This window comes from Podarcis erhardii (assembly GCF_964252035.2).
Source record: "Podarcis erhardii genome assembly, chromosome: 6".
Classification (NCBI taxonomy): Eukaryota; Metazoa; Chordata; class Lepidosauria; order Squamata; family Lacertidae; genus Podarcis; species Podarcis erhardii.
The window spans coordinates 52,557,716-52,582,453 of record NC_138510.1 but is presented as its reverse complement, the minus strand read 5'-3'; the positions used below and the strand labels follow the sequence as shown (position 1 = coordinate 52,582,453).

Below are 24,738 nucleotides of genomic sequence, written 5' to 3'. Positions count from 1 at the left end.
GTAATCCAAGGATTGCAAACTCCACAGTCAAATCATATTCAGAGATTCTTCATAGACTTATTTCTCTTCTCACAACATTGTTTCATGTTGCCATTTCAGCTCTTTACTCCTACAACCACCTATTATTTTAGTCATAGTGGATAACTGAGCCCTTCGTATGAAAAATATATATATAATTTAATTATGTATGTATTGTTAAAAGGTGTAAGCATTCCAGAGGAGGCTTTTTAAAGGGAATGTGTAGATATATAAAAATCTGTAAACCACTTAAATTGTGCTGAGCTCTGCATCTTTCAGCTTGATTATGCCTGTATTTTTGTGATGACTAATTTTTTTGCAAATAAATTTGATTGACTAACTCCTATTTTTCTACAAGAGGAGGGTGGAATAGCCACACATACTGTCTATAAGAGTAAAACATTTTTTAAAAAATCTGGGGAGACCTAACAAGACGTTTATACATGGCAATGGGCATCGGCATAAAATTAATTTACATTTCAAATGTGCAAAATAAAATTATAACAGAATATCAGTTTAATGGGAACACTCATTTCATTCACCTCCACTAACAATGTGAAACAGATTATTTCTAGTGTTTCACAAAAGCAGATTTCAGGAGGGAAATAGGATGGGAGGAAAACAACCTTTGTCACTCACTCAGACTTGCGAATCCCCTGACAAGGCTCGTAATAATAACCCTTGTGTTGAATGTCAATAAAGTCAAGGACTTCATTTCCATTTTCAGTTTCTAATGGAATCCATATCACGCTTATACTCACACAAGAAATGGAATGCCATGATGACAAAATTCCAAACATTCAGGCACTAGCAAAAGTTATACATTAAACATTACTTTGGTTCTCCCACTGCTCCTAAAATAATCCCATTTGTTATGTTCAATGAGATTCTCAAGTATTTGCATAGAAGGCTATATATTATTTCATTTTAAAAGCAAATAAGAGTTTTCTAAAGGCAAGGAGCAATAATGCGTTGCAAGGTGTCCTAACCCAGCTTTCCCTACAGACATCATCTTCTGATGTTTGGGGGGTGGGGTTTGGTCCTTCTCTAACCCACGGGTGGGAGAGAGGGGTTTTGGAAGCAGGCAACGTTAGGGGGAGGCGTTTTGACAAAAGAGTTCGAATCCTTTCCCAAAGCAAGTTCAGGTCTCTATGATGCTGGCAGCTGCCTACGTCCTTTGGAAAACTTCCCCCAACATCTCCTTCACAGCAACACCCCTACTTTAGGAAAAGGGAAAGAGATCAAAGCCGGCTCCTTCTCAAGCCCGCCACAAAGCAGAGCTTGCATGGGGTGTGGGGGACACCCTCTCATTCTCCCTTCCAACCTCCAACCTCCGCCCTCCGGGGTGGTGGTGTGGATACTGTCAAGCAGCAAACAGACCAGACAAAAGGCTGCGATTGTTGGAGGGAAATCTTCAGGGTCTTAAAGCACAGAAGCAGCAGCAGAGATAAGGGACCGAGCGAGAGAATAGGGGGAAAGGCAGGTTGGGGGTGGAGAGAGAGAGAGAGAGAGAGGGAAGGGGATCGAGGAAAAGGATACAGTATGGGGGGGGAGGGGAAAGAGGAATGGCATTTGACAGGAGGGAGGGGAATGAAAGGGCAGCGGGGAAGGAAGCGGAGGCGAAGCCTGGGAAGGAGAGCGAGAGCAAGGCGAGGCGGCCAAGGAAGAGGGGGAACCAAGGATCCTCGAGCGGAGCAGCGGCCGGACGCGCCGGCGGAGGGCAGAAGGGGCGGTCTCTCGCCGCCGCCGCCGCCGCCGCCGCCGCCGCAGTGCCTCACTCACCCACTTGCAGCACGTTGTCCACGGCGCCCGTCTCCAGCAGGCGGATGCCTCTGCGGAAGGGGAGCCCCTCGGTGACGGCGGCGCTGGCCGGGACGCCCGAGGCCGGTAGGGGGGGCGCGCCGGGGGGAAGGGCTGCGCCGGTGGCGGCTGCCGGGGCCGCCGGACTGTCCTCGGCGCCGCCGACGCCCGTCCCGTTGCCCGCGGCTCCCGTGCCGCCCGCCGACGCGCCGTTGCCGGGCCCGGCGGCGCCGCCTCCGCCGGGGCGCCCGGGCTGGAAGCTGGAGTACATGCAGATCTGGCGCTCGCTGCGGGGGAAGCTCCAGTAGACGATGCGGCGCTGCACGGGCTCGGGGATGCGCTGGAAGCGGCCCTCCACTCGCTCGAAGGCCCAGCTGCCCGCCACTCGCTTGGCCGCCGCGTCCAGCAGAGACTCGGGCTGCTGGAGCGGCAGCAGCGGCCCGGCCGGCCCGCAGACAGGCCCCGGGCCCGGCCCGCCCGAGGAGGGGCAGCACCCCCGCGGCCCCACCGCCGCAGCGTTGGCCGCGCCGCCGCCCGCCCCGGCCGCGCCGACGGGACCCCCCGGGCAGCCCCCCGCGCGGGGAGCCGCCGCCGCCGCCGCGCCCACCCCCCGGGAGCACAGGCGCTTGGGGCCCGGCGAGCCCGCGGCGGGCAGCGGCGGCCGGAGCAGTTCCTCTCCCTCGCCTCCCTCCGCCATGGCTGCGTCCGACCCACTGAGCCCCAGCCCGTGCCTGCCTGCCTGCCTGCCTGCGAGCGCGACGGGGGGGGGGCGCGGTGGAGGGAGGAGACTGCGGCGGAGAAGGGGGGTGACGGAGGGAGGGGGCGGACGGGGACCACGGCGTGGGCGGCCGCCCCAGAGACCGGAGAGGGGGGTAGGTGTCACGTGGCCCCTCCCTGTGGAAGGAATCTCTCATTCGGAACATTTGACACTCCCCCCCCCCCCAACAATTGCTCTTTCTCATGACTTCAACCTGCGTAGGTGAGAGATGGGGACTCCCTCTAGACATGCCCCGAACGTCTCCCCCTCCCCTCCCCGGCCACCGTTTCACGTCCTTTTAATAAAAGCAAATCTCTTCAGAGTAGGAGGTTGACTTTGAGTAGCGTTCTAAGTGCTCTTTTCCTCTGGAAAGAAGCGCGGAGATACGTTTCGTGAAGGGCGAAGAATGCTTTTGTTTGCGCGCGGTGGGGGCTTCGTCGACGGGGCTTGCCCAGTTAGCAGCCTTTCGCATGGGGTCTGGGGGTGGGTGGGATTCCTTTGCGCCAAGAGGCTCAGCTTCGGAATCTGCTCTCGGTTCTCCTTCCCAAGGGGCTGAGTCCTGCTGGAAATAGAAGTGATCAGACGGAGAAGCGCCTCTCAGGACAAGCAGAAGGTCTTTATCTGGCCGCTGAGTAATAAGCAAGGCGGCTTGTCCTCCTCGCCTACCTAGGATTAGGCAGGGCTTCAAGGGCAGGTGGCAGAGGGCGGCTGCTAGGCAAGGGTCTCTCCTTTTAGAAAGGCAAACCCTCAAAAGCATTCATTGCTCCTCTTGACCTGCAGTCTGCAACGTCACCCACTGCCACTGGCATGCCTTGAGTGCCCCGTGGAATGAGCCTCGCAGCTTCTCACAAAGCCCTAGAAAAAAATAGGAATGTACAGCCGAGCCAACACTTAATTCAGAAAAACCTAGAGACTGGCACCTGAGAGGGTAGAAATCTGTACTCCTCCTTTCTTACAAGGCAGCAACTGGGCCATTCAGTATAAGCTAATATAAAACGATCAGCTGTAACATCTGCTGTATGGTACCCCACAGACTAAACCCAGTTCCATAGATCTTCTATGATGTTACCTCTGGATCCATCAAGCTCCCATCGCAGACACCTCGCATTGCGCAAGAAAGGCCCCTGGCCCCTCTGGATTCTGTAAGAAACTAGTTGTGCCTTTGGGGAAAAACACAACAACCTTCATTTGCACAAAGATGAACACAAAGGAAAGTGCATTGTTTTTATCTTACTATATAGAACAGTGTGTAGCCATGCTATCATCTGAGCACTATTTTGAGTATGCATGCATTAGTGCTTGCAGCTGGCTCTTATGCAGAGATAGACAAGCCTGAGACTACCACAACAAACTGGTTTAGGCATTCCTAATTCTGTTTAGAATCTGGTTGCATAGCACAATTGATCTTCCAGGCACAACATGCCTAAGTCAAAGTATCCTTCTGTAAGCAAAATAATGTGTGCAAAGACATTCTAACATCCTTAGACCTATACCACTCACTCCATAGAATCCTAGGCAAGTCTTTGCATCACTCCTCCTCACTTCAAAATCTGTGTTGGGAGTGACTGGTTCAGTTAGTGGCTGAAAGGAACTCCTGCCACATGCTGTGCAATCTCAGTAGTTTTCTTTTCATCAAAGGACATACACACACATACAGATGTTATCCATAGCCTCAGACAATAAACAGGCAGGCAGAGAGACCAACATCACATGAATATAGAGAGGGAGAGAGGGAGAGTTCTACTTTGTGGAACAGGTGAAAACCTGGATTTTGTAGCTCTGTAATGGTGCCAATGTTTCCAAAAGTAAACGGTTATCTTCCTAATTTTGATAACTAAAATTAACCTCAGAGGGCAATATAGATTTTAAATGCTATTTACTATGACATTCAATGTGAATTCAATGGAAATATTTATGAGATACAGAGAAGCCCCTGTATTCACAAATTATCAAGAGAGACACCACATTGCATTGTAAATGTATGTGAGAGTACCGGTAACTTCTATGCATCAGCAGGCAAAAAGGAGAAGCAATACTGCAGCGCTTGATACCTCACAAGTTCTAATATTGGATCAATGATGATATACATAAGAGATCATGCCACAAAGCACCGTATCTTGTTTGTTGGGTTACTAGATCTGCCTTTGCTGAGGCGGCTGTGAGCACAAACATTGGCAAAAACTTTAGCAAGTCAGTGTTTCAAGTTTAGAACTGTAGGCAACTAACTTTTACTCCGAGTAGACCCATTGAAAGCATTGCCAATAATTGAAACAGGTCTACTCAAGAGTAAAACATAGTTGAATGCAACCCTTAATTTTGACTTGCAATCCTAGATCAGCTGGCCATGTTTTTATCCTCTACCACAGTAGCTGGCTTCCTGCTCCATATACAGTTTCAGCTAGACTTCTGCATATACAGTATAAAAGTTGCATTCTCCGCTTTTTGCAGATGAGCTCTTTTAAAAAGAAAGGAAGCACTGTGACCCAAGTAGCAGCTGCTGTGGAGAGGTTTAACACCCCTAGAGCAACTGGTTTGCTTTATCCTTTATAGTTCGTTAGCGTCTCCAGTTTTTCCATGTTGGCTCCATGCATTGAGACATGGCATCAGATCAGGTTCTGTCTTTTAACTGGATCATTGGACATGCCTTTGCAACTAGAACATGACCACTTGTGTATCGCAGGTGTTCCACTGGTGAATTTGTCACCCCAGCAGCATATAGGGAAAGTCTATAGCTCAGAAGTAAAGCATCTGTTTTGTATAGCTTCCCAGTTTCAATACCCAACTTCTGCAGGTAGGGCTGAGAAAGTTGCTGCCACACAGTGAAGACAATACTAGGTTAGATGGCCCAATGGTATCTGACTTGGTGGAAGACAACTTCCTGTATTCCTCTGTATCTTGACTTCCGCCAGCATAATGAAGCTTCCACCAAATCCTGCACTCCTTCAGCCAGTGGACTTGCACGCTAAAACAGTCAAAAGTCAATATTAAAATTATTCTATGATTGCTCTTCCTCATTAAAACCCATAAAGAATCCTTGTCCTGCTCAGAAAGTTAACCCAACATGTATGGAAATTTAACAAGTTCCAGGATTTAGTTTTGTTACATCAGAGCAAGTGATATTGACCAGACCTTACAAAAGCTGTCTCACATTTGGCATGCCTTCTCAAGCTCAAGTGTTGAAAACTGAGCAGGTGAGGAAGGAGCAGGTGGGATTTTGCAAAAGGAGCGGAAACAGCTCCAACGCAAATATGGGACATCTGTCACAGTTAGGAACACTGGTTAAATAATGAGAACTTAGCAGAAATAAAGCACTTGAGGTCCCAATACAAAATTTAGTTCCTCCTAACTATCATGCTTTCACAGTATTGTCTTCTCTGAGAGCCAGTTCAGATTTTAAAAATGTGTGTGTGTGTCTGTTTTTTATGCTTTTAATTTATAAAAATAATTTTTATTAAAGATTTTCTTGGTTTACAAAAATACATGCATTGTCTCTTTTTTCAGGTTGTAAAGTCTTTTCTACAGATGTTACATTTGTTGTGAGACATTATTAAAAGCTTTTAGTTAATCAATCAATTAAACACTACCAAATGTACCTGGTTGTTCGATGTAAGATGCATAGGTGTACAAATGCAATATGTAATCTGGTTATTAGCTGACAGCAGACAAAAGAGTTCTCAGAATATATATCCCTGTTATATGCTGTTCTGATACAAGAAGTAAAGACATGAAACACATATAAAAATAAGGTGCCTGTTACAGTTCTCACCTACAATATCTTTATTTAGTGACCACTGTGGCTGCTGCCAGCCAATAACTGTGACTATCTGAATAACATGATGGGGAGGGCTGCCTCCAGGGTTGAACAGGACCTTGGCAAAGTGCTGTCTGGTGAGCTTCTTACAATGGAGGGCATCTCAGTTGGTGGTATTTCTGGAGGCAGCAGAAAGTAGCTGGGAAGCCACCATTCTGAATTTCCCACGGTGCCTTGGAGCATTCTAAGTAGCATCACTCTGTGACATTTAAAGACATTTAAAATGGTGGCTCCCCTAAATCAGTCATGTATTTGTGTGTGGCTGGTGGACGGCATTAGCTGTGGTGGGCCCTGAAAACTGCACCTAGGATGCCAGATGTTGGTGCTCGCTCTAATTATGAGAATGCTTCTGTTAAGTAGTTTTTAAAACCCCATTGATATTAATGAGAAAACTTAACTCTCCCTTTCAAATCAATGGGCTTTAAAGCTGCTTACCTTTGGGTTGGATGGTGTCCCATGTTTTTACAGAACACTAAATGCTTAATGATTGTGAGCCATAAAGCTAACGACCAAGTAACAGTGCTTACAGAATTCTTATGCAGTACCACAGTGTAGCAACACCCAGAACCAAACAGTGCAATCCTATGCATGTTTCTTCAGAAACAAGTCACATTTAATTCAATGGGGCTTACTCCCAAGTGTGAACATGGGAGCTTACTAAGACAGCTAGGGCAAATAATTGAGTGTAGATTTGGGTTTAGGAAAAAGAGGAAGCTGACATAAGATCACTGAATAGAATATGAAGTAAGGCAGACCCTTAGGCAAACAAGCACTTTCTCCATATGGATAATGTGGCTGCTACATTTTATATTAATAGTTTAATTAGTATTACAATTATTTATGCCCTCATTGTACATGAACAATTTTACAAAGGGATAAGCAGTCATGCTAGTGGTGCCAAATACTTCACATTCTTTAATTTGGGTTACTAAAATAAATTATGAAAATTAGGAATATTTACAGATACTGATTTAATTTCACACTTACGAATTGAACAGAGCAAATCCTGTGCCTTTCGTAGACTCTACCCCTCACATTTGTAGGCATTTCCCTCATGACCATAGAAATCTACGTTCACACTCTGAAAAGTTAACTTCTCTGGTCCACCTGCACAAAACATTTAATGAGAGTTTGCTAATTGCAACCATCCAAACATCTAAAGTCCTGGTTAGCCTCTGGTTATAAAGGTCAAACTTGAAAAGATGCGTGAAATCCATGATTTGATCTCATCAGGGCTGTGGCATAGCGAGGATTCAGCCCTATTCCACCTGGCTAGTTTCCTGGTCTGAAGTCTCTCTCACACACACATTCCACCTCCCCCCTTGCTCATTGCATCACTGAAGGAAACTTGCAAGTGCTAAATTATGAGGTTTGAGAACAGAGCGCCCAAAATTACTTTATTCAGGTCACTCTTTCTATCCAAGAAACATCTATTATTGTCTGTTAGTTTGAATCAGGTATCATACGTATTTCGATCAAGGTTAAAAGCACCAAGTTATTGCATTCTTTTAGACATTCTTCCCACCACATGGAAATTGTTTATCCACAACATGCAGCTGGGAGAACATTTAAATTATCCAACCTCCCAGTTGTTGGTTATTTCCAATCGTCTTTTGCTCTTGTGATTGCACTATTTAAACGTTTTCCCAGCTGTACGGAGCTGCTCATAAACAGGTCCCATGTGGCAGGAAAGAATAAAGGGCGCTTACTACCTCTGTAGATGTTGACCTAACAAGTCTCTTTATATCTGGGCATCTAGAATGTCTAGAACCTTGCCCAAAGGTTTACATAAGGAATTACCGGTAAATAAACTTAAGCTCCTAGTTCCATGTAATAAAAGAGAAAGAGGATGCTTCCCATGTTGGAAACATGGAAAACATTCACAGGTGACACCCTGGTTCATATCCTTTTTTAAAAGAATATTTTGTTCATTTGGTAGTAAAATAACAGCAATGAATTCCAAACTTGATTCACAACTATACCAATTTTACAAATCAATCCTTTAAGAGTGGCCAAGTGCCCAAGTGAACTCTTTTGCCTTGAATTTAATACCCCCCACCCTCTGATCCACTCTGAACACTTCCGCATTTTCTGTTCTCCATGACTGGCTGATGTCAAGTTGGAAAGGACAAAAGGCTAACCAACCCATGGCCTCTCGGGTGTTCCAGGTGGAGGCTTTGTTTTCTTTCCTGCAGTGAAATGAAATAGGCTTGATTTTAATTAATGCTGTTTTATATTCCAGGTCCCTCTTGTGGTAGAAACGAGGAAAGCAATGTTAAAAGTCTGTTTCAAGAGGAACGTGGAAGATACTGTACCGTACATCTCAAGCCTTTCATTCAGTTCCTGAAAGCTGCAGTAGCTGTGGAGATAGATGTCTATTGCAAAGGATCAAACTATCTAGGCTAGTAGATTTTTCAGCCATTTGACGCTGAACACCATGAGATGCTGCAGGTAAAAACTGAATTGGGTTCTGTCCCCCCACCCTGATTCCCTGCTCCTTTTTGCACATGTTATATTCAGTATTTAATTATTATTTTAAAAGAGACAAGACTTTCTTTTTGTTCAGAAGCAGGCAGTTTAAGCAAGGATTGTAAAGTGTAATGAACATTCTCAGCTTTTCTCCTTCCCTGTAGGGAACAGGAGCTTCAGTATATATATGCATAGTGTCCTCGACTGAAGAGAAAGGCTAACTGACAAGGAGCTACCCAAGTATACAGAGAACCTTTTCCAATTGCAAAATGTCTTATTAACCAAATCTCAGCAAGCAAGATTTGCTTGCATGGTGGAGACTGTTATTCTAAAGCAGCAATGCTGCAGCAAGCAAAGGCTCTAGCAGCTCAGTCAGCTGCTTGTGGCTGCAAAGCCAGACAGGATGTTTGTGACTGTTGCCATGGAAACAAAGGGGCAGTCCATTCTTATTGAGCACAGGATGTGAGCTCAGTGTGTGTCATATGACCTGTACAGGATATACATGGGTGGAGTTTGGAGTTTCTCTCTGTTGAAGAGAGCAGACATCTTTGACTGTATGACTGCTAAAGACAGGAATAAAAGCATGTAGATACATTTCTGTCTGAGTCTGATTCCCCTCCCTGGGGATATGCAGGGAGGAGGAGAAGGAGGAGAAGCAGATGGTGTGTTTTTCTCACAGCCTGAGGAAAATCGCCGGAACGGACCTCGTGTGTTTTTCCTGCCGGGAGTCGCCGGAGGGAGGTCAAAGGAATTCAGCCGGTGCCTGGAATGGCACCACACACACACCCTTCTAGGGTTTGATCTGAATCAAAATGGTGTCTGGCATCTAAATGTCAATGAAGACCGCTGTCCCCACTTCAGGAACCCTCATGCTAAGTTTGGCAGCGATATCTGGAGGCAGCCAAAACTATGCCAAAAAAGTCATGCCAAAGCCACGTTTTGATTTGAATCAAGATGGCAGCTGGCATCCAAACAGTGACAAAGTCTGCCACCTTTCATGCTGAGTTTGGTGGTGATATCTTGAGAGGTAGCTGAACCTACACAAAAAAAATGGGCAAAGTCATTCCCAAGTAACATTTGGGTTCTCCACCTTGATTCAAAATGGCAACAAGAATCCAAACTCCAACAACAACTGTCCCCCTCTCCACCCGCAGCTCAGGAACCCTCATGCCAAGTATGGCAATGGTATCTCATGAGGCAGCTGAACCTATGAAGAACAGAGGGACAGATAGATGGACAAATCACTTTCCAAAATATAAAGTAAAGGGCTGGCAAATAGTGCTTAAGGAGAGGACATCCTTTTCTTGCAGTGAAATAAGTGGTACTCCACACTACTGAATCCGAGATGGCAAAATAACCAAGTTTATTGAACTTCCCTTTAAAACCCAAAATGTAACCATGTTGTGTATAGGCAATATTTATACCTTAAACAAAATTCAAAAGGTTTGTACATAATAATCGCCTCCCGTATATTATCTAACCTGATGGGTAGATAGATATAAAGCTCCTAACTTTGTACAGTTTGACAGCAGCACATAACTGGACAGGCAGGTCTTTGTGTGAGAAGCCAGGGTCACATTGTGAAGAGGCTGTGAGGTCCACATTTTGGATTCAGATCTAATGGGAAACCATGGTTTACAGTGTAAGCTTTACACCAACCATAGTTTGCTGAGACTTCTCTATATTTGTATTAACTGAAAAGCTGGCAAATTATGCACAAACGCGCTGCCACTTGCCCCCCAGGTTTCTGCTTTTTAGTTTTCAATCTTCCATGAAAGTGTCTTTTCCCTGCCACATCGTGGCACAACTTCTTCAGCCTACAAAGAACTATAATTGTTCTGTCTTTGAATCTTCAGCCAGAACAGCTTCAGTCCGAACTGTAAAAGACTAGACTTCCTTTCAAACCTGGTACCCACATGGAAAGCAAAGGACCAACCATCCAACACAGAAGGAGGCTCATCCAACACATTACTTCATATTTCTGTTACAAATACATTTGCTCTGAGTGCCAACAATTTTATGTCCTAACAAATATCAAGATACTGGCATGTGAAGCCTGGGTTACTGCAGAAAGAATTACTGGCTTTTCCTCTCCTCTGGAGGAAATGCTAATAAGGGGGTTGAGATCCAAAATGTTACTCATTGACCCAAGAGAGCAGGCTTCTGGCCCAGCTGGCCTTGGCTGAAAGCAATGCTGAGTTCAGCAAAAAGAAGCCCCAACCACACATCCCCTAATCATTCATGTTCACTCTAGTTAATTAGAAATACTAAAATAACATGGGAAACATTTTTGCCAGACTGAAAGAGCATGAATAAATCAAGCAAAAACTATGAGTAAACAGGACACTTCAAATTAGCTTTCCAGAATAGTTCCTTCATCAATTCAAGCTAGTTTCAGTGTACAGCATGGTGGTAAATGATCAACATGGCCTTTTCCCTAGCCCCCCCCCCAAGGGCTCTTTACCTTAAAACCCCAAATTTTGCAATAAAGAAGAGAAAACTCTTTAAGAGCAGAAGCATCCAGGTGAGCAGGCATGACGGATTCGGCAATTCAGGTAAGCTGAACTACACATATTACACAACTGTAGGAACCTTGCAAGGAAAGGACAATTCACTGTATGGTGTTGTGCCTGTACTAAAAAGGAGGAAAACATACATCCTTGAATTTCTCTTTAGTTCCAAACTCCCATATATTGCAGCTAAGTGTGGGGAAGCAGGGCTGGTTCAAGACATTTAGCTGTCTGAGGTGGAGCAGCAAATCGTGCTCACCAAGCTGATTGCCTCCCTGTCCCCTCCTCCACCATCCTGTGTGGCTGCTATCACTTACTGCACAATGCTTTTCTCTCAGGAATGATCCTTATTCAGGGTCCTTATTCAGAGTGAGGCATTGCGGGGCAAGTGGGCCCTGGAAAGGCATACTGTAGAAATGTTGTCCGTGCTTCTGATTTGCCATCGCAAGCACTGCTTAAAGTGTAATAGTTTCCTGCTTAAAGAGCTTTTGCCACAGCAGCAGTGACAACAGGTAGACTTGCAGATCTCATCTCTGTAGCGTTCTCAACCCACTATGCCATGCTTTGAGGAAGAAAGCTGCCTTATGTGTGGAGAGATAGAGGTGGAGCAAGGGCCCATGGCTGCTTTGCTGTGGTAGCAAAAACTGCTTAGTTTTTCCCCATAACAGTGGCAGGAACTTATGGGACTCTCCTGCTCATCAACAGCAGAGAGCATACAGTACGTAGCCAGTTCTCTCAGTCTCTCTTCGGGGGGTCATAGAAGGGACCCCAAGGGTCAGCTATTCCAACCTCCTGCAATGCAGGAATCTCAACCATATCATCCATGACAGATGGCTATCCCGCCTCTGCTTAAGCAAAGGAGAGTTCACCACCTTCCAAGGGAGTCCATTCCACTGCTGAACAGTTCTTACTGTCAAAAAGTTCATACTGATGTTCAGTTGACATCTCCTTTCTTGGGACTGGCCTATGGTTGCAGGGGGACAACAGCAGCAGGGTGGGTGCTGGGAGTGGCATAGATAGTAGGCACCAATGGTACTGGCACCAATGGTGGCCACCCAGCAGTAGTGGCCACAGTGGTGGGCTGGATGGTGGGGGCATGTGCTCATTCTGCTGCCCTCCCTTCTGGGTTCACCACCAGAGTTTTGAGGCTCATCTTGCCTCACGCAGAGGCCAGCCCTGAGGGTAGGGGAAAGCATTTAATATGGGGGAATTCAGGCCTATGGTTTTACTGCTCTGTTCATTTCCACTTGCCCATTTTCTTGAGCTCAGCTGCTGCCACTAGGGAGATATTTCCAAAGCAATCTGACTTGGCAATTCTCCAGCTTAATGCTGGGTACCCCACAGCTGTTGTGGGATGGGGGAAGGGAAAAAGAAAGAAGGGGACATAATTTATGTTATCCATTCTTGGAACAGGACATTTAATACTACTCAGCTGATTATTATTGTCTCCATAATGGCATTTTTGTGTTTTTTAAATACTGCGGTTTTCCAATTACATTTTATTCTTCTGATTCTGAGCCTGTTCAATGCTCCATTTTCTAGTTATAACCTGGAGTAATAATAATTACAAACATACAAAATATTTTATCATAGTTTCCCCACGTTGCAGTACAGGTGGCCTTTGTTGACAAGCGTGGGGAGGTTATTTGTTAGCCTTACTGGGCTTGGCAAATTTCAGTGTAGAGCAGAGAAAAGGCGGACAGGAAAGCTCCTTTGACACCCAGCCAGCTAGTCTTCTCCAAACTGGTGCCCTCCAGGTATTGAACTACAGCTCCCATCATCCCTAACCATTGGCTGTGCTAGCTGGGACTGATGGGAGTTAAAGTCCAAAAACATCAGCCAGGGGGTGGGGTCAAGATGGGGAAGGTTGCCCTAGGATGTTCAGCTAATATGCACATAACCTAGTATAATTTCACTTTACAAAACATTTAACAAAGTTGGGTAGCAATAGTCCGCAGTTTTGCCCCAGGCCCAAGTTTAAATTAAATACTGGCCAAGTGTAGTTACAACCTATCCACTTCTAGAGTAAAATCAGGACATGGCCCCATGCTGTACATCAGAAACCAATTCAAATAAGAGCACTAATTGATTGGATGGCAGCTACCTTCCATCACTGGGATGTGGAAGCTGGTATGCTCCCTACAGAATCTCTTGCTCAGCAAATGCTTGACTGTGCAAGCTGCATACAGAGGTAGTACTGTGCACAATGGTGCTCTCTAGACTCCACAACAGCCACTCAGCCTTAGCTGGCGAATGGCAAAGGGAAGACATGTGGAGAGGAGGCTGTGAGGGATTTAGAAATTAGTCATAGCCTGGCAGACTGCAGACACAAATCTTTCAGTTGTGGCCTTCCAATCCCAACTGCTTATGGTGCCAGCAAGTAGGGATTAAACACCCAATTTGCTGCTTAATGCAGATGGATTTGAGCCCCATGGAGGCAAACAGCTGACACACACAGACACGATGAGCCCAGACTCACCAGCAGAGTACAACTTCAGATGGTTCCCATGTTAATTTTTGTGTGAGCCTTGCATGCCATGCATAAGCTCCCAATGTAACACGACCTGCTGTGTGTGAGGGATGGAAAGAGATGAAGAAGAAGAAGAGGAGGAAGGAGGTGGTGGAGGAGGAGGGAAGTGTGGTCGGCCTTCACTAAACAGGGCAGCCAGCCTATTCCTCAGCTGCTCAAGCACAGAATAAGGAGTGAGATTCCATTTGCAGGTGGGAGATTCTGAATAGGGCACCAGTGATTTTACACCACACATCGGGCAATTTCAGCATCCAAAATTCAAAATACCAGAATTCAGGCAGCATGACTTGAGGCCATATGTTGAACTGGAGATTCCCCAACCTGTGCTCAACTCAGGACTACAGACTCTTCTCCCAGAACTGTCTCAGCAGCCATTCCGCCAGGTCATGAAACATTTTTGTAACCTATGCAGAATACCTCAATGTACTCTCTTTATCCCATTCTACCTTTTGTATAGTAAGCTTACAGGTAGACTGGATTGTTTTCTTGGGGTTTCATCCATGTTGTTGTTTCGCTGTGTCAACAGACTTCCACTTGTACAATGAAATTTCCCCCTCGTCTCCTGTGCAATCCCCTGAAAAACCCTTAAAATCTGCTCTAGAGAGTTGGGATACCCTCCAGAACAGAATCTGGGGTGTGTGCTGGGAAAGGAAGGGGTTTTTCCATTGCATGAGAAAAACACTGCATGTGCAGCATTTGGATACAGTCTTTAACCTTTGCTGAGGGTATTGAAAATGTCAGGCACATTATGAATTATTAGCGTGTGCCAATTCTTAAAATATGTGAACAGCAAGGCAAGTTCTTGTCAATAACCCTTACGGAAATACCTAGCACTTCACCCATGCCAACAGTAGATATTGTAGGTCCTGGCACGAATGGACTGGGTGAAACTTGCATTCCTAGTCTAATATTCTAATTCAAGGCTATGTACTTTCCCCAAAAAGCCTTGCAACATAGCATGAATGCCACAAAAGACTCGTAACAGAAAGAGCCAGACAGTTTTGCTTCCTTCAGTTTTACTATCACCTCCCCTTCACAACATGAGTTAGACAACAGCTCTAGTCCTTTGAACAGGAGTGGAAAGTGAAAAAGAAACCACTGGAACACAATGATTTCAAAGCCTCAGAAGCAATGTTGAGAAGCTGAAATGACTTTAGACTATGATAAGGACTAGACAACACCACCCTTCAAAAACAACTGCTTCGTGGGGCATCTCTCCCACAGGACAGCAAAAGTGCCATTTACAAAAATATCTCTCCTGAATTCATAACCGAAGAAAAATAACTACACCACCTACCAGAGTCTCTCTCACACAAAAAGCATTTTTAAATACCCTCAAATTAAATACAGCAGCATGTTTTAAAAATTACATTCCTCTAAAAAATAATAATGGGGGGATGGACAACTAGTGTTCCTACACCTGGATTCACAGGCTTTTAGTGTAACTAATATTACAGTGCAACCCTAGACATATTTACTTGTAATAAAGCTCCACTGTGTTCAATGGGTCTTACTTCCTAGCAAGTGTGTCCAGGACTACAGCTTGGGTCCCCAAGTAAACCACTTATCTCTCCCTCCATGGAAGTGGACACAGTAGAATAGGCTATGAGTCCCCCTTGGGCCAGGAGAACAGCAACTCAGTGCATTGCATTCCTTTGCAATCCTCCTTGCAGAGTCAGCAATTTTAACCGTTCAGCTGGAGGAGTTGCAAAGTACGTTTTCTGCTCCTCCGAGTACTTCTCCTTCACATCAGTAATGTCCCGATAGCTCCAGTCCCGCCAGTGGAAATTGAACTTCTCCAGAAGTTCTATTCTCTTTTCCTCTGTTGTCACACAATCAACAGGAGTTTTCTGCAGCAAGGAAGGCACCTCAACACCCGGAAAAAGCAGGAGAGCCCGGATAGCAAACCAACCTCCGTAACGTGGGTGGATGCAGACGCCATAGATCTTCTGGAGAAAGAAAAAAGGCTAAGTGAATTAAACGGCCTGCCAATCTTTACATCTCACAGAGAAAAAGGTAGGATATTGTAATAGATAAATATAACCAAAAGATTTAAGAAAGCTTCTCTTCAAGGTGTAAGGTTGGCACCTAGCAGGATGTGAGTAGTTCAGCAGTGTAAGTTATATAGCAAGAGATAATGAGATAAGAAACATGGAAGACGTGGAAGGGTAGTACATGGAAGAATGTATTTGTTTTGTTTGGACTGTAGGAGTTTATGTAGTTGGTATTACGTATTATGTATGTAGTTTATGTATTAGTGGAGAATGTGTAACAGAAAAGCAAATAAATAAATTAATAGGGGGGGGGAGATGTAAGGTTGCCATCACTTAATAGGATTTGGGCTGGTTCCGTTCCTGCTACACCTCAGGCTCTTGTGATCATGGAGGCACAAGGGAATTTGAAGTGATTTGAGAGAAACACATATTTTCATGGTGCACAGACACATTTTTCCCACACTCTGGAAAACGGCTTCGACTGACTGGCTAAACCAGGTGAGGGTAGCTGGTAGGACTCAAAACCTTGGTGAGTTAGGGACTTCCCTTGCATGCAAATACAGGCTCCAGTAGAATGAGTGGATGAGACCAATAGTGGGGCCAATGGTCAAGAAGGCAGTTTCTGCATGTACTGTAGAGGGAAGTGAGGGGAGGGTGGGGCTTGTCAACCTGAAAAGGTAGTTCATCTAGGAGAAAGATAACTCTGGTCCTAAACCTCTGCTGCCTTGTGGGATACCTTCTGGAGAAGAAAAGGCTAAAGAGTAAACCCTACACAAATCCAGAGTGGAGTCTCCAAGGAGCTTCTGGAAACTCCTGCAGCCAAGCTGGTGCCAAATGTATTGCTCTGCTTTCTTTTGGACCACATGAAGAGGACTGAGAGGGAGGTCTTGTTGTCTGGGCAGCCCAGGACCTCCATATACACTGCCCAGGCTTGTGCCCCAGGGAAGTCACTTTGGTGCTGCTAATTCAGCAGTTTGACTTCACCCCCAGAGTTGCACTCCATTGTTTCTCAAGATAGATGGATGCCAACAACATCCAATGGGGTTTGCAGGTTTTTGAAATAATGTCAAAAAGAGTAAGCCAGAGGTGAAAACATCACAACCAACATACAATCTTCATGGAATCATAGAACTGTACAGTTGGAAGGGGCCCTGAGGGTCATCTGGTTCAACCCCCTGCAATGCAGGAATCTCAACTAAAGCATCCATGACAGATGGCCATCCAGTCATCCAGAGTGTGTGTGTGTGTGTGTGTGTAATAAAGCATCTAAGTGCAATCTCATACAGTACATGTCTACTCAGAAATTCCATTGAGCTCATAAGATTTCAGCCTTAGTTTCCATTCTAGGCACCTGATTGCATAGCCAGTTAGATAAGTAAACAAAGAGTGACTTGTTAACTTACAGGCTGCCCAGCCCTACGCATGTTTACTTGGAAGGCAGCCCACTGAATGAACTGTTTTGTTGACTTTCTGTACAAAAAGCATGTACTTTACCATCAAACTACAGCCCTTCCAAAATGTTTTGCTACAGTGCTTTATAATACTAGAAAGGGGAAAGTATCCTTGGTAGGAAATCCTTTAGGATGGAAAACCTGTGGCCCTCCAGATGTCGTTCAACTCCAATTCCGGCCAGCCTGAGCCATCACAGCCAATGGGCAGAGATTACTGGTTGCAGACTGGCAATATCTAAAGGGTCATAGTTCCTCAGCCCTGCTTTAGGGCATCTCACTAATTATTTGCAGACAACTGACACTGTCACTGAAATGCCAGGGAATAATTTACTACTCAAAGTAGGCTGCCCTGAAATTAATTAATTAGTAATGTACCAGTACATTCATTTCGGTGGATCTACTCTGAAAATAGCTAACATTGGGCAGCCTACCTAAAATTACTTTTAAAAGCAACTTTTAAAAAATGCAGCTATGAAGCTTAAACATGTGGGAGAACTTTTTCAAACCATGGAGGAAACATTTGCTGAAATCTCAAATCTTAGCAAGCAAAACATGACACACTAATGGCTGCCTTCCTGTAGCTTCAACCAATGCCAGAGAAGACTATTCTTATGTCTTCTGCCACCCAAGTCCTTGACAAAGTATAATGGAAAAAAATAATATGAACACTATAATAAAGTAAAACAAACCCCTTAATTTCATAATTTATCTAAGAGAAGAATGTGCATTTTCTTGATGGAAAATATGGATCTGTATTGGGTCAATGCAAGGAGAGGGTGCGTTCCTGATCATCGTACATCACAGACAGAGAGAAAGAAGTCACCCAATAAAACATTTAGAAAACACACTAAATCTTCTGAAACAGAGAAAGTCACAGTTTAACAATGGCTCTCCAAGAAACAAGCACCCCTCTGCTGCTTCTCCTGCTCCAATTTAAATCTCACCTTCTCTCCCCAGGGATCTTGTTGCACATCTTTCCTCTGGTAGTAGTAAGCAGCACCAGCTATATGTGCAGCTGTCTGGGCCAGGAACTTGGGCTTCCGGTTGGGCAGCAACTCATAGTCATACATGATGTCTACCTGCTGGTCAGCAAGACTCTGGAAAGAGGAGTTTTTATTAGATCAAACTCACATTTGAAGATGATTAGCTACAGGTAATATAGGATGATGTAGCAAGTCAGTCTACATTCCCCAGCCTCATTCTGTCCCCTGCTTCAAGCTGGGCCTCTAGTCTTGTTGAACGAGCAATGTGACCTCTTGATAAAGGAGCTACAGCCTTGTGTATTATGAAACTCTGAGGCATGTGTCACTTTGCCGACCTGCCTTAGAAAATCTGTCCTATATTGGGAATTCTTTCTCAGGATTTCCAGAATTATTCCACCCAGTTCCATTAAGGAGTTCACAAATCTTCTCACATACAGGTGAAGCATGACTGCCAATGTAGTCTACAAACAGCTTTTAACCCAAAAGCAAATTCTTCCAGTTCCCTGGGCTTGTCACAATGGCTTCTTTTTTTAAAAGTCTCTATACATAAAATGAAATTGCTGATAAAGATTTGAATTAATATTCAAAGTGGCAGAACAAGAAAAACCACTCTGAATGACCTTCAAGCCTTTACAACATTTATTCAAATACAGTCATACCTCATGTTACGTCTGCTTCAGGTTGCATGTTTTCATCTTGTGTACCGTGGCAACCCAGAAGAATGGGTTACTTCCAGGTTTTGCCGCTCGTGCATGCGCAGAAGCGCTAAATCGCGCATGCACAGAAGCACCAAATCGCGCCATGTGCAAACGCGGCGCTTTGAGTTGTGGGCTTTTCACGTTATGGACGGGCCTCCGGAACAGACCCCATCCATAACACAAGGTATCACTGTATAGTGAAGCTGGGTGACTGCAGGGGAGGTGAAATGGAGAAAACAAAGCTAGATTGTCTCATGCTAGAGACACAGAAGCCATCGCTGGCTTTGTGCATAGCCGTGTCACTACTGAATAGTGTTTCTTGGGCCCAGGTGAAAGTACGTTATCACAATGAATGGCATTGTGTTTGCACACCTGTCTCCTTATAATGCCACTGCAATGTCACCACTCAGCATTTTTATTCTGCAGACAGGAAACTGAAGCCACACAAAGGGAAACCATGTCACATGAGACAAAGCCACCATTGTAACAACAGTACATCATTTACTGCTTGCTTATTTTGAAAAAAATCACCCCATATAAATCCCAGGGAAAGCTTAGCTCAGTTAGACCAGTGTGAGGTGGGATTATTGCAATATAATAAAGCAAGTTCTCAGTGACCCCTTTACCCACAAAACAATTTTTCCAAACAATACTTGCTAGGACTTACACTTATTTTGCAAGTTATTTCCAATATTGGTTCCAAAAACCATTCTACACATCACACAGAAGGAGGTGGCAATGGTAGAACTCTGGATTTAATTGCTTCAGATTGCAGGAGGGTGGGTGTGTCAAGTTTCAGAATGCTTGTGTAAGTAGAAAGCTCCCAGCATACAGGGCTTTGGTTTGTTGTTTCATTTTTTATACAGTGCAGCATTAAATATGCAATCTATAAAGGTACTGTACAAAAGTCTACCATCTCTTTCAGTGTAATGTGTAGAATGGCTTTTAGCCACTGTGTCTCCCAATCCCAGTTAAAAATATAAGCAGTAACTCCATCCCCAAAACACAATATGGATTATACTCTATCTATTGTTTGGTTAAAAAGGAACAAGGATGACCACCCAAATATTTTGTCTTTTCCCAAGGTATAGGGAACTGGCAGTACATTTCTAGGCATGCCTCCTTAGAAGTAAGCCCCAATGAGTTCAATGGGGCTGACTTTAGGAAAGTGTATATAGCTACTCTCTCCATGACTTGTCTGTATGCATCAAAATCTCTTACCTCCCTAAGCAATGTGAGGTGATGAGAAATGCACTGGTCCACAGGGTCACGAATCTTTTTCAGTGGCCCATTCCTCAAGAAAGGTTTGAAGGCTTTGTCAAACATAGCAGGAGTGCTGAGCACCACGAATGCCAGAGTGTCATCCAAGTAGGGCAAGTGAAAAGCTGGAGAAAGGACCGCATTGTACCACCCTACCTTCAGAACAGAAAAAATATAATTACAGTTAGCCTGGATTCTGGAAACTGATGGGAGTACACTCTGTAGGTTTTAATATGTAGGTTTTAAGATACAGCTTTTAGAAGCAAATCAATCAATCAATCAATCAATCAATCAATCTTCAAATGTCTTTACCTCCCTACCTGGAACTCTGTGAGTCTTTCAAGGACACTCAACAATACCACATAGAAAGCAACACAAATTATCATACATATAGTTGCATAATAGTGCTTCACTGTGTTTCTCAAGGTTTCAGATTTTCAAAGGATTGAGAACTTGCTGTTGTTTTTCCAAAGGCGGGGGAGATGCAAGAAGCAGGTAATTCAACCTTAAATCTGTGGTTGCAAAGGAAGAATAATGAGCACACTTTAGAGTGTCCTCCTAATTTTTCCTTTTTAATTTGGCACTGCAGCTTTACCTGCCTGGCACCTAATGTGATATGATGTCATGTGATACCAATGGGCAAGGCTTCGGCCTACTGTTACTTACAAAACCAATAAAATATAATTATTATAAAATAAAATGGAAATTTCGGCTAAATTCTGATTTCTACCACCCATCAAATTGCTGTAGAGAAATTAGGACTGCAATAACTGAGCTCAATTAATTTAGAGTTCACAGTCCAACCTCTGACATAGGCTAAAATCACACAGCATCACTGCTCCTTGTGATGTCACAAGGGTTGTGAGCAGCAGCAAACAAGAAGCCTAGGGCCTGCAGTTTAACCATGTGATTCATGCCCAAAGATCAGCAACTAGAAGGCAGAACAAGCAGCAGGGGTCATGAGCAGCAGGAGACCACAAAAAGGGTTTTGGAAGTACTACCTGGAAATAGGTAAGAGCAAAATGAATGATGGAGCTTGTAGTTGCCTAGATGCAGTAGTGGGATGGATGAGAAAAATAAGTTGAGCTTGAATCCTGGCAAGATGGGAGGCACTGTGAGGAAGTTGTTCCTGGGTCTGACAAATTGGTCAATTGCCAGGCTTGCACTCCGTTCTGAAGGAGCAGGTACACAGGCTGGGGGGGCGGGGTGTGCTTCTGAATCCAGCTTTGTCACTGTAGGCCCAGGTAGCCTGAGTGGCATGAAGTGCCTTTAATTAACTGTACCTGGTTCAACAGCTATGGCCATTTCCCGACTGCGAGAGCTTGACCATGGTAGATCAGGTACTGGTGACTTCAAGATTAGATTGCTGCAATGCATGCTATGTGGGGCTTCCCTTGTGCATGACCCAGAAACTCCAGTTGGTATAGAATGCTGCAGCATGGTTGCTCACAAGAGTGAGGTGCTGTCAGCATAAAACACTGCAGCCCAGATATTTGCACGGATTGCCAATTTGTTACTAGGCCAAGTTCAAGGTGTTACTATTGGTATATAAAGTCCTTAACAGCTGGAGACTGGTTTATTTGCAGAATCATTTTACCCCATTTGTGCCCACTTGACCTTTTCCGGGCATGCATCTTCACTGTACTTTTTTTGGCATCCACTTAAAGCATTTTTCTTTAGTCAAGCCTATCCAGATAGGTAGGTATTGATGCATTTAATCTTTGTACTGTTAGTATTAATTATATTTAACTGTTTTTATTGAGAATGTTAACATTTCTTGTAAGCTGCTTAAGCTGTTTAGAGGTTTTACTGCAAGCAGCATATAAATGTTGCTGAAAATAAACAAATACTTAGAACTGAGGGATCAACACAACTCTTGATCTTGGTCTTTGACACTTGAGATATAGGTTTCAGAAGCCACCCTATTACTGTAGTTGTAATCTGTTTTCAGTATTTTTAATGCTTAATTTTAAATAATTGTAACCCACCCTGGGACCTGCTGGTGAAGGGTGGGTAATAAATTTAATAACACCAGCAACAACTAACTGTTCAGGTGGCAATTTTATGCATAAGAGCCTACAGGATCAGGTCAACTGCCCATGAGAACATCATGTTCTCATAGAGGCCAACCAGATGTTTGTGGGAAGCCAGCAAGCATGATTCAAGTACAATAGCACTCTCCCCTCCTGTGGCTTCCAGCAACTGATATTCAGAAGCATTACTGCCTCCAAGTGCATTTCACCATAAACCTGCTCTGAATATGTCTAAAGAATGATGTCAACACCCAAAGTATGGGTGGCCCCGAGTCCTTCCTACATCTGTCATAGACTTTTCTCTACAGTCTCTCTCCCTAAGCATTTTTCACCTTTCACTCAGCTAGGGTCACTTCCAATAGCTGGTTGACAAACTGAACCCAAAGACAGCCCATTCATGGTTCCCCATCATCTTGGATAAAAGTGACATGCTGCAGGGTTCTGTCCTGGGCCCACTGTCATTCAACATCTTTATAAACAACTTGGATGAAGGAATTGAGGGGATGCTTATCAAATTTGCAGATAACACCAAACCGGGAGGGATAACCAATGCCACAGAAGACAGAATCAGGATTCAAGATGACCTTAACAGAACTGGGACAAAACTAACAAAATGAATTGCAATATGGACAAATGTAAGGCTCTACTGTACACTTAAGCAGGAAGAACCAGCTGCACAAATATATAATGGGGGATAACAGACGTGTCAGCAGTACATGTGAAAAGGATCTAGGGGTCTTAGTAGACCACAAGCTTAACATCAGTCAACAGTGTGATGCAGCAGCAAAAAAAAAAAAAAAAAAAAAAAGCTGTTCTAGGCTGCATCAACAGGATTATAGTGTCCAGATCAAGATCCAGAAGATCAAGGGTCTGGAAACCAAGCCTTATGAGGATCAGTGCCCTGGCAGGTCTTGAACCTGCATCTCCTGTTTCCCATCACACTGTGCTGTCCAGTGAGTTTATTAGCATTTGCGCCTCCTATGAGAACACACTGTCATACTGATGGATTTAATTTCTTCTCTAGAGCCTCTAGGCCTTATTAATTAGCAAGCCAAATGGAGATTTGTTTTATAGCCTCTAGCACTGATTGCCTCTTTGGCAAATCACAATGTACTCATTTCAGTCATGTGACTTCTCTGTCTCATGCAAGAGTTATATTTGAGGACAGCTGCAACTGTGTATAGTTAAACCACAGAAAACCAGGAATACATTTTTGCAGGAATGTCAGGATTTGATTGGCCTAAAAGAGAAAATTGCTTTTTTCTTCTTCCTCTACCTTGATTAATATTTAACTCACAGGTAGGACATGCCTCAACTTCACACTAGTTGAATCTATTCAATGTCAATCTTTAACTTCCTAGACAACAGAACTTGACATTCATCTTTATAACCAGCTACTGTTGGCCACATTCCCAGCTATACCCCACTTTCCACATTACTGTGCTTTATTCCTTCTCTGTATCTAATCTCATTTGTATCTCCTCTGATATATTACAACCTGATATATTTCAGAAATACAATTATTCTTTAAACTTAGGGGTAAATATAAAATGGTATCCTGGAATGCAACCCACAGGGCGGTAAAAGAAATGGAACACTTCTAGAAACAATGGGTAAAAAAATGATTTGGCACATAACCAGAGAAACAGGGTTTTTTCCACAAAAAGATCTGCTAGTATATCAGATGGTGCCTGATATCTGAGATTGTTAATGGCTTGCAGCCTATAATGTTCGCTCACAAACAACACTAACAAGCTTACTTGTAGCCTTTCAGATGTCCATGTTGTAAATGTAACAGATTATGCAATAAAAATGAAAATTTCAGCCCACGTATTTATTCCACACATTATTAAAAAATGCATATTTAAATAGCAGAACGTCAAATGGCACCAAAAAATGGTAGCAGCCACACACAAAAAAGTGATACTATACAAGGAGCAGCAACTACAATGCAACAGCGGAGCAATATGAACAGAATGGCAGAATCACGAACCAAAGTAGGCACAATGAACCACATGAATCCGTGGGGAGCTACAGCATAGCACCTATATTCATTCTGGGTCCACAGGGGTCAGTGTTAACACTTATGCAACGCCGCTCTGCCCCACCAGCATGCCAACCATATGTCTGAAGAAGCACATGCAATTAAGAAACCGATGATTTCCCCCTCCTCGCTTCGACTCGCTTCCCCCAACTCTGCACCCCTCCTGCAGTACCTTAAGCGGGTGGATTTCAAAGCCCAGCTTCTCCAAGTGATCTCGGATCCTTTTCTCCAGCTCAACCACGCGTAGCTCCATCATAGCATAAGCGCGGAGCACTGTGGGAAATGTAGTTTCCCATGAGGTAAGGCGGACCCACACCACGCGCCGGACACCAGAGCCGAGAGCCGAGGGCCGCGCGCCTCTCCCAATAAGGAACCGGGAC

General features: G+C 44.3%; 2 protein-coding genes and 1 long non-coding RNA gene across 3 annotated transcripts in view; 1 reads left to right on the top strand and 2 right to left on the bottom strand.

Moving 5' to 3' along the window:
- The window catches only part of ZSWIM5 (zinc finger SWIM-type containing 5), a 124,521-nt gene extending 121,942 nt beyond the window's left edge, over positions 1–2,579 (bottom strand). Inside the window, exon 1 of the mRNA XM_081865482.1 lies at positions 1,801–2,579. Coding sequence (XP_081721608.1) covers positions 1,801–2,515 — 715 coding nt within the window. The 5' untranslated portion in view covers positions 2,516–2,579. The remainder of the gene's footprint in view (positions 1–1,800) is intronic.
- LOC309343749 lies at positions 1,798–10,856 on the top strand. The gene is made up of 4 exons (XR_014157382.1): positions 1,798–1,905; positions 6,361–6,463; positions 8,629–8,837; positions 10,712–10,856. It is a non-coding gene; the product is annotated as an uncharacterized lncRNA (long non-coding RNA).
- A 4,038-nt stretch (positions 10,857–14,894) lies between these two features.
- Positions 14,895–24,692, bottom strand: MMACHC (metabolism of cobalamin associated C). Its single transcript, XM_081865603.1, has 4 exons — positions 24,531–24,692; positions 20,243–20,437; positions 18,285–18,437; positions 14,895–15,844 (listed from the first exon to the last, which is right to left on the bottom strand). Exons 1-4 carry the CDS (start codon positions 24,612–24,614, stop codon positions 15,533–15,535), a joined length of 744 nt encoding a protein of 247 aa, XP_081721729.1. The 5' UTR covers positions 24,615–24,692; the 3' UTR covers positions 14,895–15,532.
- Positions 24,693–24,738: the final 46 nt, after the last annotated feature.